The sequence below is a fragment of the Aquarana catesbeiana genome, unplaced genomic scaffold (assembly GCF_042186555.1).
Source record: "Aquarana catesbeiana isolate 2022-GZ unplaced genomic scaffold, ASM4218655v1 unanchor228, whole genome shotgun sequence".
NCBI classification, from domain to species: Eukaryota; Metazoa; Chordata; class Amphibia; order Anura; family Ranidae; genus Aquarana; species Aquarana catesbeiana.
The window spans coordinates 1,808,934-1,828,553 of record NW_027362655.1 but is presented as its reverse complement, the minus strand read 5'-3'; the positions used below and the strand labels follow the sequence as shown (position 1 = coordinate 1,828,553).

General features: G+C 45.8%; 1 protein-coding gene across 1 annotated transcript in view; it reads right to left on the bottom strand.

Annotated features, from left to right (window-relative positions):
- Positions 1–19,620, bottom strand: part of LOC141121727 (uncharacterized) — a 178,289-nt gene that overhangs the window by 56,931 nt on the left and 101,738 nt on the right. Inside the window, exons 16-22 of the mRNA XM_073611438.1 lie at positions 15,656–15,683; positions 12,722–12,843; positions 12,512–12,635; positions 12,298–12,395; positions 12,012–12,218; positions 11,768–11,903; positions 8,481–9,385 (exon numbers count right to left, since the gene is read on the bottom strand). Of these exons, the coding sequence (XP_073467539.1) occupies positions 8,481–9,385; positions 11,768–11,903; positions 12,012–12,218; positions 12,298–12,395; positions 12,512–12,635; positions 12,722–12,843; positions 15,656–15,683 (1,620 nt within the window). The remainder of the gene's footprint in view (positions 1–8,480; positions 9,386–11,767; positions 11,904–12,011; positions 12,219–12,297; positions 12,396–12,511; positions 12,636–12,721; positions 12,844–15,655; positions 15,684–19,620) is intronic.

Here is a 19,620-nt window from a genome sequence, read left to right as displayed (position 1 = left end):
AATGAAACAGACAGCCATACAGTCTTTTAGAAGGTATTACTAATGCGCTAACCAGATCAGAGATATTACGGTACCTCCCCCTGTTGGCCTGACAGATGGCAATATGCGGACTACTGTTCCCAGCCAGTCCTTTACTGTCAATGCTGAGTTCCCCGGCCACAGCATTCTGCACTACTCTTGGTAGCTTCTCTTTCCTTGTTCAGTTTGCACTGACCTGTTGCTACTTGGCAGTTCTGTGTCTCCGGTCACAGAAAGCTGATCTACCCTCTGCCACTTTACTGTGACTTCTTTCGTACTGATCTTGTCTAGCATACAAGTCCTGTGTTCCCCGGTCACAGCAGCTCGATACCTTTTCAGAGATGAAGATCTTATCTACAGCTCCCTCCTAGCAGTTCCTCCATCCCTCCTCCGCGCTCAGCGCATCCCCACATGGGGATGCCTGGAACAGCAACTCAGCACTCCATGCTGTCTTTTCCTGCACTTCAGAACTCAGTTTATTTTTGTGACCTCAGTTTATATGGGAGGCCTGCCCCCAATACCAAAGGGTAATTGGTCAGAGCTCCTCACATGAGCTGCCTGCCACTCAAACCTCAGATCCAACCTCTCTTCCAGAACAATCCTTCTGAAAGCAGGGGAGGCACTTCTGAGTCAGAGCACAGAGGGCCACACCTCCCACTACACCAAACACTCCCAGTCCCAAGTCAAAACAACCAGGCCCAGCCTAAAGCACAGGCCTGGCTAAATATACCTGTACTTGGACCGTGAGCTATAGAAAAATACTAGTCTAGCACCTACCTTCAGGTAGAGGGTGCTACATAAATATTCCCCAAATTTAAAAAAAAAACACATTTCTTCATCAGTTTAGGCCAATATATTTTCTTCTACATATTTTTGGTAAAAAAAAATGCAATAAGCGTATATTGATTGGTTTGCGCAAAAGTTATCGCATCTACAAACTATAGAAAAAGATTTACGGCATTTTTTTTTACTAGTAATGGCGGTGATCTGCGATTTTTAGTGGTATTGCGATGGACACATCAGACACTTTTTTGGGACCATTTACATTTATACAGCGATCGGTGCCATAAAAATGCACTGATTACTGTGTAAATGACACTGGTAGGGAAGGGGTTAACACTAGGGGGCGATCAAGGGGTTAATTGTGTGTTCTAACTGTATGGGGATAGGATTGAGTAGGAGAGGAGACATATTGCTGTTCCTACACAGTAGGAACAAACGACATGTCTCCTCTCCTCTGACAGCACAGGGATTTGTGTGTTTACAGTTTTCAAGTCACTGTGGGCATGATTTCCTTGACATCCAACATTGGTGTCAGTGAGGTAAAATCAGCATCATTGTTGGCCTCAGTGGAATAAAATAAGTCCCATTGGTGGTGTCAGTGGAATAAAATAAGCTCCATTGTTGGTGCCAGTGAGATAAAATAAGCCCCATTGTTGGTGTCAGTGAGATAAAATAAATCCCATTGTTGGTGTCAGTGAGATAAAATAAGCCCCATTGTTGGTGTCAGTGAGATAAAATAAGTCCTTATGTTGGTGTCAGTGAGAATAAAGTGTAACCCCAGCCCAGCATTGGTGATCAGTGGTAGTACTTACCTGATCACACACTCCCACTGCCTCTGCTGATGTTAAAGTTATACTTTCACTGACAGAAAGGAGATCACCACAGTCTGCTATAATTGCAGTGCCTGGTGATGGAACCCAGAGAGTGTTCCAGCCGTCATCACCTCACTGACACTCTGCACTCCTGGAGCCTGTGAGATGAGGACATGATGGGAAAATAAACTAAATTCCAGGACTGTCCTGCATTATCTAGAACAGTGTTTCTCAACCTTTCTAGTGCCGTGACCCTTTGATAAAATTTCCCAAGTTGTGGCGACCCCTAACAGTAAAATTATTTTCATAGTGTGGGTTGTCAGCACCCAAAGCAAGACAAGTAATGTGCGCCCCTAACCCATAGACATTTGGCGCTCCTTGAGTCCCTTCCACTCGTACAGTATTAAAACCCCTCATGGTACATTACATCTTTCTCTTTGTTCTCCTTTCTTTCCCTTTTATCCCTCTCTATGCTAATTTCTTCCTCCCACCCCCCTCCCCACTCTAGAGCCGTCTTTCTTTTTCTTTCTCTTATTCTTTGTCTCCCTTTTTCTTTGTTCCTTACCCTCTTTTCCTCTCCCTTCCACGTATTCTCTATTTTTATTCCTTCTCTTACTCCTTGGTGGGGGGAATTGGATGAGTGGCAGTGCTGGTGGGGGGGTGGGATCAGTGGCAGTGCTGGGGGGAGTTCTGATCAGCCAACTTAGGTGCTCTTGATCAAGGTCATCTGCTGATCTGGGAACTGTAGTGGGGACTTTTAAAGGCAGCTATAATCACAGGTAGTGTTACTCACTGTGTCTCCGGCTTCACTGTGTCTCTGACTTTGTGGTGTCTTGCAGCAGTGACACCTATGCCGAAATCAGGTTCTCCTCCAGCCCCTCCCACTTCATTCCTCACCAGTCAGCTGACCTCTAGTCTCTGCCCCCAACCATGCCGTGAACTGAATGGGCAGCTGCGAAGAGGCTGAGCGGGCGGCCACGGGCTCCAGGGACAGCCCTGCTGGGTGGCTGCAAAAAGGCTGGGAGAGCGGTGCGGGCTTCAGGAACAGCCCAGGATTTGGTGACCCCTGGAAAAACGTCATTTGACCCCCAGGTTGAGAACCACTGATCTAGAAGAAATGGCTAGGCTGTAATCACACTATGAGACATTTCTCAGTCTGCAGTACCTCTAAGCTCCACAAGATGGTAATTTCACTTCTACTCAAACAGGAAGTCTCCAATGGGAGACAGACAAGAAGTAATGTCAGGTACAGACAGGAAATTCCAGGTGAGTCAGGAGGAAGTAGAGAGGAGACATTGCTGGAAGTGGCAGCAGAGGAGGTAATAAGATCTTATTTTCTATTTACACCCAGTAACCCCCCCGTCATGTCCGTCCTCTTCCTCCATAGTCACTGTGATGTCTTTTATCTCCAGCAGATGATGATACACACATATATAGTGTGGAAATGTAGAATAACCCCGTATATTACAATGAGGGAATTTATGGTCTGTACCACGAGGGGAGTTATTGATGTCAGTAAATGTCGGTTCCAGACATTGTATGTGGGGGGAATGAAATGATAATTAAAGGTTGGGATTAGGGAAGATTTCTGTAAGATTTTACACAGGAATGATCAGCGCCCCTCCAGAGACACTATGATGAGTCTCACAATAGGAGTCTGAAAGGGACTGGATTTTGGAGGGATGAGATGGTGAACCTGGAGTGGGGGGGGGGGGGGTACATTTTATCAAAAAGATGTCTAGATGTGAATTAAAATTGATTTTTTTTTTAGCTGAATACAATTGTTCAAGCTGGACTGAATATTGCCATTGAGTTGTTTGTTTTTGATTCTTCAGTTTTATGCATTTTTTATATAATTGATGATATATTGATATTGTTATTGATGATTATAAATAAAGTTTTGTATGGGTTTAGATATATAATGATATAGAAGATGTATTAGTTATTCTGAGCTATAAATTGTTAAGGAATCTGGGTGGGAGTAGGAGCGCATATTAGGACCTCTTCACCAGCCAATAGTCCTCCTGGACAAAGATTGGCATTTTCCAATCCATACACGTTGGATGTCACCAGGTTTGTAGAGGTGCCCTCTCTGTTTACAACTAAGCGATATCCGTCCCACCATCCACCAGAGTATCTGTGGCCAGCACCACAAATTCTGTGGGACTACAGATCCCAGCACACCTAGTCATCTACAGGTTTTTCTGAGTAAGTGCTGCCAGGTTACCCCAGGAGTTGTCTGACATTTTGTTATCTGAAAGTTTTATTGGAACTATCATGTTATGGATTCAGATATTTTGTCCATAGTGGAAAGCACTGCCCAAACATTTATAACTTGTATATTAACTCCTTCAGGGTCAGAGCATTTCCCCATTTATGGGGCCGGAACATTCTCTTCATTTTGGAGATAAATTCTAGTAATATGGTCCTCTAAACAAACAGCACTGACAATAAATAGACAAGACGATGACCATCCTGACCATATATGGCCTACAAATTGTAAATACAAGAAAAGGGAATTATTGGTATTAGGGACTTTAAGGAAATCATGGCCTGGTAAGGTCACCCATTTCCATCCCTAGGGACTTTAAATGAAACCAAGACCTGGTAAGGTCAAGCGTTTCCATCCCAATCTATAGCACAAACAAGGGGATTATTGGAGGGGAGGTTGGGACTTTATATGAAGCATGTACCAGCAAGCAGGTAGTAAGATGAACATAGAGGAATTTATTGACATAATACCAGAGCACATACATTACAATCGCAAAACGCATACAAGATAAAACAGGTAAGTACATGATGTCATATAATAAACATTCATGATAATATTTGTTCATACAATTAATAGAAAGATGAACAGGGTAAAAAGTTAGATAATGGTAACTTAAGATACCACCTGAAATAAATTCCCTAGTACATCATGATTTCAAGGTAGGGTGAAATAGGGTAAAAACCAGTAATATCTGCTGGACCTAAGGCCTCGCTAGACCTGTGGGGGGGGTTGGAAAAGATATGGTTGGTAGGGACTGGATAGACGGTTCAACACGGCATTGGTGGCTCTACGCGTTTCGTGGCTTCCATGCCACTCATCAGGAGCGAGCCCGTGTAATATCTGAAAAAATATTTATAAAAAATATTGGGATAATTACATGATGCAATAGGACAAAAAACATTAGTAAAGGGGGAGCGTGGTAAACGGACCCCCAAAATTGCTGTATGGGAATACTCACTGAGAGACTGTATAGTGACGGTGCAGACACGGGCTCCCAAGAGCCATCCAGGTGACCCCCAACGGGAGCCGAGGCAGGGAGCCCCACGGAGACGGCAGCAGACGCCGACCAGGGCAGGCACAGGAACCGAGGAAGACACTGGTGAGGCTGCATATGACGGGCACTGGTGAGGCTGCATCTGACGGGCACTAGTCGGGCTGCATGTGACAGGCTTTGGTAGGCTGCATCTGACGGGCACTGGTGAGGCTGCATCTGACAGGCATTGGTAAAGCTGTATCTAATGGGCACTGGTAGGCTGCATCTCACAGACACTGGTGAGGCTGTATCTGATGGGCACTGGTGAGGCTGTATCTGATGGGCACTGGTGAGGCTGCATCTGACGGGCACTGGTGAGGCTGCATCTGACGGGCACTGGTGAGGCTGCATCTGACGGGCACTGGTGAGGCTGCATCTGACGGGCACTGGTCGGGCTGCATGTGACAGGCACTGGTAGGCTGCATCTGACGGGCACTGGTGAGGCTGTATCTGATGGGCACTAGTGAGGCTGCATTGATCTCTTGTATCATGTCCGCAGTCTCTGACCATCTCCTGTATCATGTCTGCTAGAGGTGCACCGAATAGAAATTTTGCTAATACTATTAGCAGTGTGTTTAAGTTTAAGTAAGAGATTGCAGACATGATACAAGAGATGGTTAGAAACTGAGGACATGATACAAGAGATGGTCACAATAAATTCATATTAATTTAATTGATGATATTAATTAAAAAGTCAAATATAATACAATTATATATAAAAAATAGAAATATTTTGTAAAAACTGCCATTTTCGGGTTTATCGGTGCATTCTTAATTTTTGGTTTCGGCACCAAAATTTTCATTTGGTACACCCCTAACATTCATATATAAAGTTCTAGGTGCTAAAAATGATATTCTCTGCAGATCTACTACCGCTTCCACTTTACACCTACTTCATTGATCGTATGGGGTTTGTTCAATATTTTTAGTAAACTGAACCATGTGAAAATTAGTATACAACCTAAAGTGCTTTGTGGGCAAGATGCTGTTCCCTGCAGATTCACTGCTTCCAGTTTGCATCTACTTCAGTAAACTTATTTTTCAAGAAACATTTCCACAAAACAAATGCAATACCGCATTATGGCCACTAGATGGAGTCAAGGAAAACACTGTGACATAAACTCAGCACAGCTGGGTGAATGCTGGCCACATTTTTTCAACTTGTTAAAAAAAAAAAAACCTCTAAAGCCCTGTACACACGATCAGATTTTCCGACGGGAAATGTTCGATGACAGGCCATTGTAGGAGAATTTGACCGTTTGTATGCTCCATTAGACAATTGTTGTCGGATTTTCCGCAGACAAATGTTGGATGGCAGGTTTTAAAATTTTCCGTGGACAAATGTGTGTTGTCGGATTTTCCGATCGTGTGTACACAAGTCCGTCGGACAACAGTCCAAAGTACAAACACGCATGCACGGAAGCAAGGACAAGCCAGAAACGGTCGGTCTTGTAAACTAGCATTCGTAATGGAGAATTAACATTCGTGCCGCGGAAAATTATGAAGTCTCCAAATGCAGCGCACAATTCTCTTCTTCTTTAATGGGATAATAATGAAGCTGCTTTGCTGGTGATACTGATGGAGTTATTGCATACTAATTTTCAAAGGCTTTTTTTTTCCCTAGTGATATCAAGAATAATATTATTATGCTTTTTTTTTTTTTTTTCTTTATTTGGGCAAGTTACCACAACACTATTATCCTGTAGTTTTTAAGATCAAAGATACAACTATGTTGGTGTCCCTTGTCAATTTTACATTGTATTTTTTTTTTAGGGCTGCGGAAATTTTTTTGATCGGTAGGCTGCCTGCCCTGGGGCCACTTTGGGACCAGCTGTGGCTGCAGCACAGTGCTCCGCTCCCTCCTCCTCCACTATATGATGTCATACACAGTCTGCGGGCATCTCCCGCTGTGTGTCTCGGAGCTGAGTGTGAAAACTTTGGCCGCGCTGTGAGAAAAGTCCCGCCCTCCTCCTAGATTAGCTCGTGTGATAGGCGCAGTGTTCTGTCTATCACACGAGCTGATCTAGGAGGAGGGCGGGACTTTTCTCACAGCGCGGCCAAAGTTTTCACACTCAGCACCGAGACACACAGCGGGAGATGCCCGCAGACTGTGTAACCCAGGCACAGACTACAGCAAGGCTGCGATTATGGGCACAGTGAGACTGCATTATGGGCACGGCGAACCTGCGATTGTAGGCATGTCGAGGCTGCGATTATGGGCACGGTGAGGCTGCGATTATGGGCACGGTGAGACTGCATTATGGGAACGGTGAGACTGCATAATGGGCACGGTGAGGCTGCGATTATGGGCACGGTGAGGCTGCGATTATGGGCGCGGTGAGGCTGCGATTATGGGCACGGTGAGGCTGCGATTATGGGCGCGGTGAGGCTGCGATTATGGGCACGGTGAGGCTGCGATTATGGGCACGGTGAGGCTGAGATTATGGGCACGGTGAGGCTGAGTTTATGACGTGTGACGTTCTAGCCATGCCCCGCTATGTCCGGCTTTGGCCGTTGCCATAACAACGGTGCTAAATCAGCTAAAATTGGTTGGATCTGTATGTGTGTTATAATTTATCGAAATTAGTCGATTAATCAATTTAAAAAAAATCGATTAATCGAACACGAACATTTTAATCAGTAACAGCCCTAATTTTTTTAAATGTAACTGCCTACTCCCAAACTGTCATTTGAAGTAAAACACATAGCCAAGTATTATTCTCCACAATTTTTTTATTGTGCATTAAAAAAAGAAAACAAATAAAATTAGACATGCTATCTGCCAATAGAACATAACCAAAAAGTGCTTTCTATGCATCCAAAAATATAGAAAATATTCCAAATCAAATCATTATTCAACCAAAAAATAATGTCAAAGCAATAACTCCAAGGCCAATAATAAATAACACATTATCTCCTCCGATTCCGCAACATGTCTGGTTGACGAACGGCCGTTCAGAAACGAACTGAAAAGCACGAACTGAAAAGCGCAAATCAACACTCACCAAACTTCTACTACCACGAAATTAGCAGAAGGAGCCCAAAGGGTGGCGCTAAAGAGCTGAAAAACAATGTAGTATGCCACTAAGTTTGTTTTTGTTGGCCAACAATTGTGTGGCTGTGTGTATGCAAAACAAGTTTGGGCCAACGCCCTTTGGGCAAAATTCCACGGTTTTTGTTGGCCAATAATCTGATCGTGTGTATGAGGCTTAAGTGTTTGTGAAAGCTTCCACCACAAAATGTACTCAGCCAATGAAAGGTAATGACTCCATTTTTATTTTTCTACTGCTATGAATGGCCAACACAGTACAACACTTCATCCATGTCTTTGGTGATCTCTGATCTCCTTATGAATTGTTTCTTACATGATGAAGATCAGCCATGGAGTATATCTGAGGTGTATATCAGGGTGTGCTTCTTCCCCACAAGAGAGCTGTGCTGTCCAGCAACATTCATATAGAAGACATTTCCCGCACTCAAGGCACTACTACACCTCAAGGTTTGTGTGGGATCCCTGATGTACAGGAAGACAGGACTTCAGTGAGGAACAATTCCCTCACTCAGGACAAGAATACGGCTTCTCCCCCGTGTGAGATCTCTGATGTGTGTAAAGACTGGTCTTGTCTGAAGAACATTTCCCACTCTCAACATAGGAATATGGCTTCTCTCCCGTGTGAGTTCTCTGATGTGTGGAAAGACTGTCCTTCTGTGAAAAACATTTCCCGCATTCAGGACAGGAATACGGCTTCTCTCCTGTGTGAGATCTCTGATGTCTGTAAAGATTGGACTTCTGTGAAAAACATTTTCCACACTCAGGACAGGTATACAGCTTCTCCCCTGTGTGCAGTCTCTGATGTCTGTAAAGATCAGATTTCTGTGAAAAACATTTCCCGCACTCAGGACAAGAATACGGCTTCTCCCCCATGTGAAATCTCTGATGTGTGTAAAGATCAGACTTCTGTGAAAAACATTTCCCACACTCAGAACAGCAATACGGCTTCTCACCTGTGTGAGATCTCTGATGTGTGTAAAGATTGGACTTTTGTGAAAAACATTTCCCACACTCAAGACAGGAATACGGCTTCTCCCCTGTGTGAGATCTCTGATGTGTGTTAAGATGGGACTTCTTTGAAAAACATTTCCTGCACTCAGGACAAGAATATGGCTTCTCTCCTGTGTGAGATCTTTTATGCATATTAAGATGGGATTTATAATGGAAACACTTCCCGCAGTCAGTACAGGAAAACTTCTTATCTGTTGGAAGGACGGCACCGTCCCTCACAGTCTGAGGTTCCTCAGGATAAGAGGAATACGATGGTCCATCTACACTGTGTGGTGCTGGATGGACATTTGAGGTAGCCGGGTTTTCTCCTGGACTATACTGTGTGATGTCCTCATCTTCTACTTTACAGTCTTGAGACAAAGTGAGACAATCCTCTGAGGGTTTCCTCATCTCCCGTCCATGTACTAAAATAGAAATAAAAAGATTATTACTAGACATCAGCAGATTGGTTCCCCTAAACCAGGACTTCACCCACATCAGGCAGCTTTGTCTCTGAGGATCTCACAATTCCACCCTCAAGGTAACTAGTAAATGGGTCCTCTGATCTCCTACCAGTTAATTTCTTTATTCATGGACCTTAGTCAGAGAGTGAGGAAACAACGAGAACTGTCTTTAATGGGGGTGACAGTGATGAGGTGATTATGAGACGAGTGTCCCCACCCCCTCTATCACTTATTGCCATCTTCCCAACACAAGAAGTACAGCATTTCCTTATTTAGTCCATGATTTGGTCATGAATAACAGCGAGGCTGAGTCCCACCAGGGGTCAGAGAGTGAGGATGGGGGGAGAACAACCAAGATGAAGACTGGATTGATCCTGAAGTCCACCATCATTGGGTTATTAACTCCTCCATCATTATCACTTTCTGTTTAAGATCCCAAAGTTTGAGGATATTATCACATTATTACCAACATGTAAAAGTCTGTGCTCCAATCAAATCTTTGGATATAAAATGTCCAGCTGGTAGAAAATGGTTGTAACAAAAGAGAATACATATTATGTTTATATATAGCAGTGGGTAGAGGGCAGAGAGTAGAAGTCAGGACTATGTAATGTACAACACAGAGTATATAGTGCAGGGGTCAGGACTATGTAAGATAAACTATATAGTTTGTAGCACCCTTCTAGAAAGGCTACTAGATAAGATAGGCTTGGTAAATTATTTTTGGCTCCCCTATAATCAGTGAAGGAGTGATTGCTTTAGAGTGTAAAGGCTTCCCTGGCTTCAGGATTCTAGAATGTAGTGGGCTGGAAGAGGCAAATCGACACCCTAAATATGTATGTGATCTCAGTCAATACCTTGAGGTGAGTGCCTAGTAGGAGGCTGGGGAGTGCATAAATAGTAGGAGGCCTGAGGCAGCCCTGTCCTTGTCCAGAAGGAGAAGTCCCCAGCCAAAATGACTGCTGCCCTTCTGGGTAGTCCAGCTGTAGTTCTACATGTGCTCATGGAGGTCCCAGCTATGCTGGAGCTGGGGGGCCTATTCTACTGAACCTTGTTAGAACTGATTGAGACTCTGATCTAGAGAATTCAGGGGAGGAATGGCTGACATTGCAAGGAGGCATGCAAATATCCAGGGACATTTGTGAGTACAGTCCTGTATGTAGGATCCTAGTGACTGTGTGCTGCGACTATCTCTTGCACTTCAGTGCCAGAGCTTGCTTAAAGTGGGACATTTCCTATGGTGTCTCTATGTCACTCAGTCACTTAGTTGCAGTTGGAGGGACTGTACTAAGAAGTTTGAGAAATTAAGAGTGTCCATACTGTATGTTACTACACTGTACTACTGGAGTATCCCACAGCCTCCCTGCACCTTATCCCAGTTCACCTTATAATAAAGCATCTATAATCTATAATAAAGCACTGCTAAGAGGTCCAGATACAACTTTATTCATTAAAAGTCAGGGGTACGATCCAAAAAAGTAGCCAATGTGATTTGAGGGTCCAAGCGCTCCCTTCATCGGTCCATCAATAGCAATAATGTGAACAAACCAGAAGTGACCTGGACCTACAATTGTATTTTTTCTATTGTGGATTACAAGCACAGACCTCATCAGCACCTCTGGTTTGTTCACACTGTTGCCAGTCAAGCCCTGATGAAGGTTGTACCCCTGACTTTTAATGGAATAAAGTATTAGGACCAATTCTTGTTACAAGCCAAGGAGCCTGTGGAGATCCTCTTGGAGTGAGTGGCTTGCTATGGGGGCACTCCACAGGGGGCAGTAGCCAGGAGTGCAGGCAGGTTGATCCGAGAAGAGAACCATTGCACAGAGCAGGATAAGTATAACATGTTTGTTATTTTGTTTTATTTGTACTTTTAGTATCACTTTAAATGTTTAATTGAGAAAAGTTGCAGAGGTCCCACACCGCTGCCTTCCATCTCCTGAGACTGCACTCAGTAACTTGGGTCTGAGACTATACAGACATGTCCCTCCACCCGGCACAGCCAGCAGACAACAGAGTAAGTAACCCTGGGAGAATTGTTCTATTGGAGACCTTGCTAGACTGGGTATGGGGCAGAAGACCCAAGACACATACCCCAGGTGCCTAGGTCTAGTAACATCTATGGTGAGAATTGACATTTGCTTACAGCTGAACCCCAGAATCTACATAAATTGAGTCTGCAGCACAGAAAAGGAAGATTATCCGAGAGAAATACAGGACGGGGAACACAGCTCAGGAAAGTGACCAGGATATTACAGGCTGATATCACCCAGTCCTTGCCCTACTCTGGACAAATCAGTGAGCAGTATGGGTGGAGGAATGTATTTAGTGTTAATGACCCACCTGTACTGATCTCTGTAGGAGTGTCCTCCTCTATAAATGTCCCCGTTATTCCATCCTCCTCCATAGACTGCTGATCATCCCTCACATACATCTCTTCTTCTTCAACCTCTACTTTTATAACTATCAGATCTTCAACCTAAGCCAAGAGAATGAGAGAAAATATCAACTGTAAAATATAAGCTCAAATAAGAAATCCACACATTGTCTCCATGAGTCTGTGTTTTATAAGCTCCTTCCCACCAACCTTGTAACAGTGAGGGATGGTGTGATCTTCCTGTGTGGAATCCCGGGAATACAGAGGACGGGGACATCTCTCTGGTGGATTCCTGGTATTAGGTGGTTCCATCATATCCTTGTGTCCTTTTGAAAACTCCTCCATCACTCCATACTCCTCATCCTCCTCTTTATACTCTTCTTTAACATCAATATTATCATCCAAGAGGTTTCCACTCTGAATATAAAATAAAATATTAATTGTAACAAACATGCTGTGTATAAATCAGAACTACCAATAATTGTCAATCATCTACCTGGTCATGGTGGGGGATGGTGTGATCTTCCTGTGTGGAATCCCGGGAAAACAGAGGACGGGGACATCTCTCTGGTGGGTTCCCATTACTGGATCCATCTGTAGGAAACACACACACTGACTGAATACATTGTTTCTATGTGTTTATCAGATGATGGGGGATCTAGGTGGACCCTCCGTACTGCTCTCTCCTTTACAATAAAGTCTCCTCTTACCCGGTGATGTGAGGGGCGGCTGATTGTCCATCATGATGTCCTTGTAGAGATCCTTGTGTCCTTCTAAATACTCCCACTCCTCCATAGAGAAATAGACAGTGACATCCTGACACCTTATAGGAACCTGACACACACAATGATACAGTCACCATCCAGACACATCCCTTGTCTGTTACTGGATAATGTCCCAGAATTCCCAGCACCGCTCACCTCTCCTCCATGATCTCTCTGGTTACTTCTAGAATCTTCTTTGTATTTCTCTATTCTATCAGGGAGGGAGGTAGAGGCAATGTGATGGTCATATGATCTCCAGACTTCACAGGAGGAAAACTCTAAATTTTAACACAAATAGTAAAATCAAATGATATTTCCAGACTCCTCCTCACCTCAACATTCAGGTTTCCATTATAATAAAGCCTCACTTCAGATTGAGTTATAATTTACCCACACAGGACCCCCCCACTACACAGGTTCAAAGCGTGTTGTAGGCATTTTGACATCATTACATACAATGCAGGACCAACAGTCCCACTTTGCTAGTGAGGATGCCAAGGGTCCGCCCACCAAGAGCACCAGAAAAAAAAAAAGATGGAGGTACATTGGGAGGAGGAGCTGTGAAGCCAGTGTGATGTCATAGGACTAATAGAATATGAATGGAGTGACATTTGGATGGGAAAATTTGAGGGGTCCTCTATATGAGTGTCCAGTGTAAACCAAATCATTGTTCCTGGGTGCGTCCTACCTCTCCTAAACTGAAGAGTGAACTTTGACCTTTACCATACAGAAATCTGTCAGGAATCTGTGAAAGTAAGCTCTCATGTGATCAGGTGATGTGCGGAGGAACGGAGTATAAATATCAGACAATTTACTCCAGAGCTCCTAATGGTGGGGATGGATTTTGCTGCATGTTGGTTGCAAGTTTCCACCCCCCAGGGTCACTGCAGGTGTGGAGAAAAGCTGTGTAAGAGGATATGGAGGAGAGATGAGGAGGAGATCCAGGAATCAGGATAAAGGTCAGGACAAGCAACAGACGAGTCCATCCAAGAGATGAAGCCGGGGTCACTACACAGAAAATCAATCCAAGGAAACAACAGGCAGGACGAGGAATAGCAAGAAGGAGCTCAGAGACAAATGAGAATATTGCTCAGCCAATGGGAGATTATCTCAGCATGACTTACATAATGAAGGAGATGAGGGGGAGGGGAGGAAGTCACTTAAGGCAGGGCTTGATAAATTTGCTTTGAATCTAGAAGACAGCTACAAAAGTCAGGAGACGGTTTTTTAAGGGAAGTGTGTGTTATCAGCATCTGGGGCAGGGCAAGTAATTTGCGAGTAATTTTTGGGGTGCAGAACACAGGACTTGGGGTGCAGGAGAAGGGAGCAGGACATGTTGTGCTGTGTGCAGAATGCAAGACTTGGGGTGCAGGGTACCAGAGAAGGGTGTAGGTCACCACAGGACATGAGATGCAGGAGAAGGGTGCAAATGCCGGAAATGGGGTGCAGGGGAAGGGTACAGTGTGCAGAATGCAAGACATAGGGTACAAGTTGCAGAACGCAGGACATGGGGTACAGGGTACCAGAGAAGGGTGTATAACACCGCAGGACATGGGATGCAGCAGAAGGGTGCAGAATGCAGGAAATGGGGTGCATTGGAAGGGTACTGTCTGCAGAATGCAAGACATGGGGTATAGGGTACCAGAGAAGGGTTTAGGTCACTGCAGCACATGGGCTGGACATTGGGGTGCAAGGTGCAGGAGAAGGGTGCAGGACACGTGGTGAAGGGTGCATAATGCAGGACATGGTGTGCAAGTTGCAGAATGTAGAACATTGGGGTGCAAGAGAAGGGTGCAGGTAAGCGCAAGACATGGGATGCAGGAGAAAAGTGCAGAATGCAGGTTACGGTGTAGAAGGTGCAGAACGCAGCACATGGGGTACAGGGTAACAAAAAAGGGTATATGTCACCACAGGACATGGGGTGCAGGGGAAAGGTACAGTGTGCAGAATGCAGGACATGGGGTAAAGGGTACCAGACAAGGGTGTGGGTCACCACAGGACATGGGATGCAGGAGAAGGGTGCAGAATGCAGGACAAAGCATGCGGGACATGGGGTGCGGGGTGGAGAACATGGGGTGCAGGGTGCAAAAATGCAGGATATGGGGTGCAGGAGAAAGGTGCAGAATGCAGGACAGTAATGCAATGCCCCACTCCCCTGTGTCCTCCTGCATGTCCTGTACATCTCCCCCAGCAGTGTGTGAGAGCAGAGTGGATGGAGAGGACATCTTGTGTACATAAAGCAGCATGTCCCTCCCTGGCTGGTTTCTTAGCTGGCTGCTTTGCAGGCTTGTCCTGGTTACTCCTGTAAGGACCCTGTAGTCCTGTTTCTCAGCACCTTGTGGGGATCTTTGTGGCAGTGCCAAGGCGGCGCCATGTTGGAGATTCGGTCCCGCTCCTTCCTCTCTGTTCTGCCTGAGGGCTCTGCAAGGAAGCAGGAGCCGATGGTGACAGTAATACGGCTGCAGAAAAGAAAGATCAGCAGTGGGAGGTCAGTGAGATGAGTCTTCTCCTGCCGCTGTCCTCCCCTGACTTCACAGGTGGGGTGCCGCCTCCTCCTGCGCTTCCCTCACCCTCCCGCCAGGCCCCGCTCCGAGCCACATTCCTGTCTGAATAATGTGTCCGGGTTTCAGGCAGAAACATTATTCAGACCAACAGTGAGAATGGGCTGACAAGAGCCCAGGGGCCAGGACACCACTTCTAGTCACCATGGTGACCTGGGATTTGTTGAGCCCTGACTTATGGTGACCATAGAGACATGGAAATTCAGCTGGTTCAGCAGGGATCGGTCACATTTCCATCCATGTGTGGTCACTGCCGGATAAAAGTCACTCGATCAGCGGCTGCAGCCAATAGCTTCATCACTGATCTGTGTATTCTGAGAGCGGAGGAGCGCCCCCCATTGTCAGAATACAATAGTGCAGCGGGGAGGATTCCCCCATCCCCCTCCAATGTGTGGATGGGGGAATCTCTTCAGTTTTTCCTCTCATCCCGCTGGCTGAACGATAAAACTGAACCATGTATGGCCAGGTTTGGAAGCAAGATATATTAATTATCAACTGATCTCCCTGAAGGGGTTAAACTACATATTACCTCCTCTGCTGTGTCGTCTCTCTACTTCCTATGGGACGTCATCCTGTGTGTATCTAACATCACTTCCTGTATTCCATAGAGACTTCCTGTCTGGGTAGAAGTGAGATCACCACCTTGTGGAGCTCAGGGGAACTGCAGCCCCGAGGAACATCTCATAGTGTGAACACGTCCTTGTGCTGTGTGTGTATGTACTGTATATCCTTATAGATGGGGTCATCTCCACTCCCACCAAGGGGGATAGAAATATATTACTGCTCGGGGGGGAGACATTTTGGCCCCTTTGATTTTGCAGTAAAATTGATTGCAGATTTAGTCATGTAGAACATCTGTTATATGGATACAAAGAACCCCAGCCGAGAGTAAAGGGTGGAAATGGCTCCTGATCCCCAGATTTGGGCAATTATGTCACCAATATAAATAGAATAAAACCCGCGCTATGTGTAACAACTCAAATACCTACAAAAATAACTTATACCGGACTGCTGCTGTAACAAAGGTAAGTATTCCCTTTATCAACTAGAAGAGCATTATGTGTCACAGCGCTGTCCTATTGTGTGTGCACATAAATCATCACAAATACACTAAAATATGTGGAGACATTCATATATAAAGTGCTAGGGGCTCAAATAATATTCTCTGCAGATCCACTGCTTCCACTTTACACCTACTTCATTAATGTTATAATATTTGCTGCTATATTACATAAGCTAAAAATCTGTGAAAATTCATGTAATCATACAAGATTCTGTATTCAATATAGTGTTCTCTGCAAGTCCACTGCTTCCACTTCAATGAACTTATTTTGCTCAAAAACAATCCACCAATCAATGAAAAGTTGATAAGGTGTAAAGTTCTCGGTGCTCCAAACTGTGCCAGCTGTAGTGTAGCCACGCCTTCTTCCACCTCTTACACACGTGATGGTGAGGGCGCCCCCTTAGTAGTGCTTCCCCACTCACCAGAGTAATATGACTCCCAGCTTTTCATCTACCAGAGTCACCAACATCCTTCACACTCTCCTCACCTCCAATGGCAAAGGTACTGGATCCTCCTCGCTCACTCCTGCAAGTCTGCTGCGCTTTCTGTCATCTCCCTCCTAGACTCCTCCTCCGACCGCTGTTCCAGAAGGAGCTCCGCCTCTTCATACACACTCAGAGCTCCGCCTCTTCATACACACTCAGAGCTCCGCCTTTTCATACACACTCAGAGCTCCGCCTCTTCATACACACTCAGAGCTCCGCCTCTTCATACACATTCAGGGCTCCGCCTCTTCATACACACTCAGAGCTCCGCCTCTTCATACACACTCAGAGCTCCGCCTCTTCATACACACTCAGAGCTCCGCCTCTTCATACACACTCAGAGCTCCGCCTCTTCATACGCACTTAGAGCTCCGCCTCTTCATACACACTCAGAGCTCCACCTCTTCATACGCACTCAGATCTCCGCCTCTTCATACGCACTCAGGGCTCCGCCTCTTCATACACATTCAGGGCTCCGCCTCTTCATACACACTCAGAGCTCCGCCTCTTCATACACACTCAGAGCTCCGCCTCTTCATACACACTCAGAGCTCCGCCTCTTCATGCACACTCAGAGCTCCGCCTCTTCATACGCACTTAGAGCTCCGCCTCTTCATACACACTCAGAGCTCCGCCTCTTCATACACACTCAGAGCTCCGCCTTTTCATACACACTCAGAGCTCCGCCTCTTCATACTCACTCAGAGCTCCGCCTCTTCATACGCACTCAGGGCTCCGCCTCTTCATACGCACTCAGAGCTCCGCCTCTTCATACGCACTCAGATCTCCGCCTCTTCATACACACTCAGAGCTCCGCCTCTTCATACACACTCAGGGCTCCTCTTCATACACACTCAGAGCTCCGCCTCTTCATACACACTCAGGGCTCCCCCTCTTCATACACACTCAGGGCTCCGCCTCTTCATACATACGCAGAGCTCCGCCTCTTTATACACACTTAGAGCTCCGCCTCTTCATACACACTCAGAGCTCCGCCTCTTCATACACACTCAGAGCTCCGCCTCTTCATACACACTCAGAGCTCCTCCTCTTCATACACACTCAGAGCTCCGCCTCTTCATACACACTCAGAGCTCCTCCTCTTCATACACACTCAGAGCTCCGCCTCTTCATACACACTCAGAGCTCCTCCTCTTCATACACACTCAGAGCTCCGCCTCTTCATACACACTCAGAGCTCCTCCTCTTCATACACACTCAGAGCTCCGCCTCTTCATACACACTCAGAGCTCCTCCTCTTCATACACACTCAGAGCTCCGCCTCTTCATACACACTCAGAGCTCCGCCTCTTCATACACATTCAGAGCTCCGCCTCTTCATACACACTCAGAGCTCCGCCTCTACATAAAGAGGGGAGGAGAAGGGGTACACACACTGCTCAACTGCCAACCCCCCACTCTCCATCCTGAACACCGCACTGATCTCCAACCCCATTAACAGATGCAGCCAGCTGGTGGGAGAGGAGGGGAAGTCGGCCAACAGCACTGCATAGAGGGGAATCTGGGGAGGTCCCAGGACAGGAGTGTGGAATTTCAGTAGCGGAGGGATGTATTTGGACCTTCCTGTGGCTCCCCTGCAGCAGCTGAAGCTGGTGGGAGGGGAGAGGAGAAGAAGCCAGAAGTAGGGAAGCCACAAGCGGATCAGTGCTGCGGGGGGATGTTAGAGCTGTGGGGAGCCATCTTAAAGGACAGGCAGAGGAGCTGTGAGGTCGATGGAAAGTTCAGCAGATCATGAGCTTCTAGCAGAAGGGGGAAAGTCATGGACACATCTTGTTCTGACCTGGCCAGCTGGAAGCAGTTCTGTAGGTCAATACGATCTACATCCATGGCAGTGGAAGGGTTAAAGCATCACCTACCAACATTTTTCATTGTTTCTTCAGCACACACAATTATAAGGCTGGACATGTTTGGTATCTATTTACTCAGCACAACCTCATCTTTTATATTTTACCTTAAAATTGTGTATAATGTGTATTTGTTCCCACCCATAAAATTGGGGGGCATATAGTTCCGGTGGGTGGCGCCCAGAGGGGGGAGGGGGTGACACAAGCACTAAGTGATGTATATATAAGGGAGTGGAGCGATTTCTTCTCCACACTTATTAACCACTTGGCGACCAGCCGCCATCATTATACCGCGGCAGGTCGGCACGTCCCCACGAGCCGTCGTAGCTGTACGCCGGCCCTTTAAGTGGGGATAGCAGGCGCACTGCATCTTCAATTCAATATTAACAGAAGATGGAGGTGCCAATATTATGGGGGTGATGTGAGGAAGTTTAGTAATAACTTCCCAAGTAACAAATATGCCCAAAATAGAATGAGAAAGTAACTTTTTCAAAGAAAGCCTGCTGCGCCCGCAAGTAGGTTTTAGAACTGCGTGAGATCAATGTAAGCCATGCTCTTGCGCTCATTCAAATGCGTTTGTTCACTGCGCGGCCAAAATCTTAGTAAATGTTAAGCAACGTACATGCAATTGCGCGGGTTGAACGGGCGCACCTCTAAACTTGACAATTTTTTTTTAACGCTGGTTCACCTTTATGTATTTTTATAAGGAGATTTGCACACAGGTCCTATTAGCATGTTACGTTGCCAACATGTGACATGCACCTTGTTAAAATTATGTAATAAGACTCTCGTTCCTCTAAAAAGGCCATTTAACCTTCCCCCTCTAATGCATATGATTTCTTTCGGCTAACTTTTGCTTTTAAAGGGGAACTCCACACTCCATTCTCCAATGCTCTTGTCTCCCCCCTCTAACCTCTTGGATTTCCATGGGCTAGCTTTTGCTTTTAAAGGGGAACCCCACACTCCACTCCATTCTCAAAAGGCTGTCAGCTGCCTTCACCAATCCAAACCCCATCCTTTTTCAGAGCATAAAACAGGGCCAGCTAGGAAAGGGGCGAGAAGAGCGATCGCCCAACCCCCT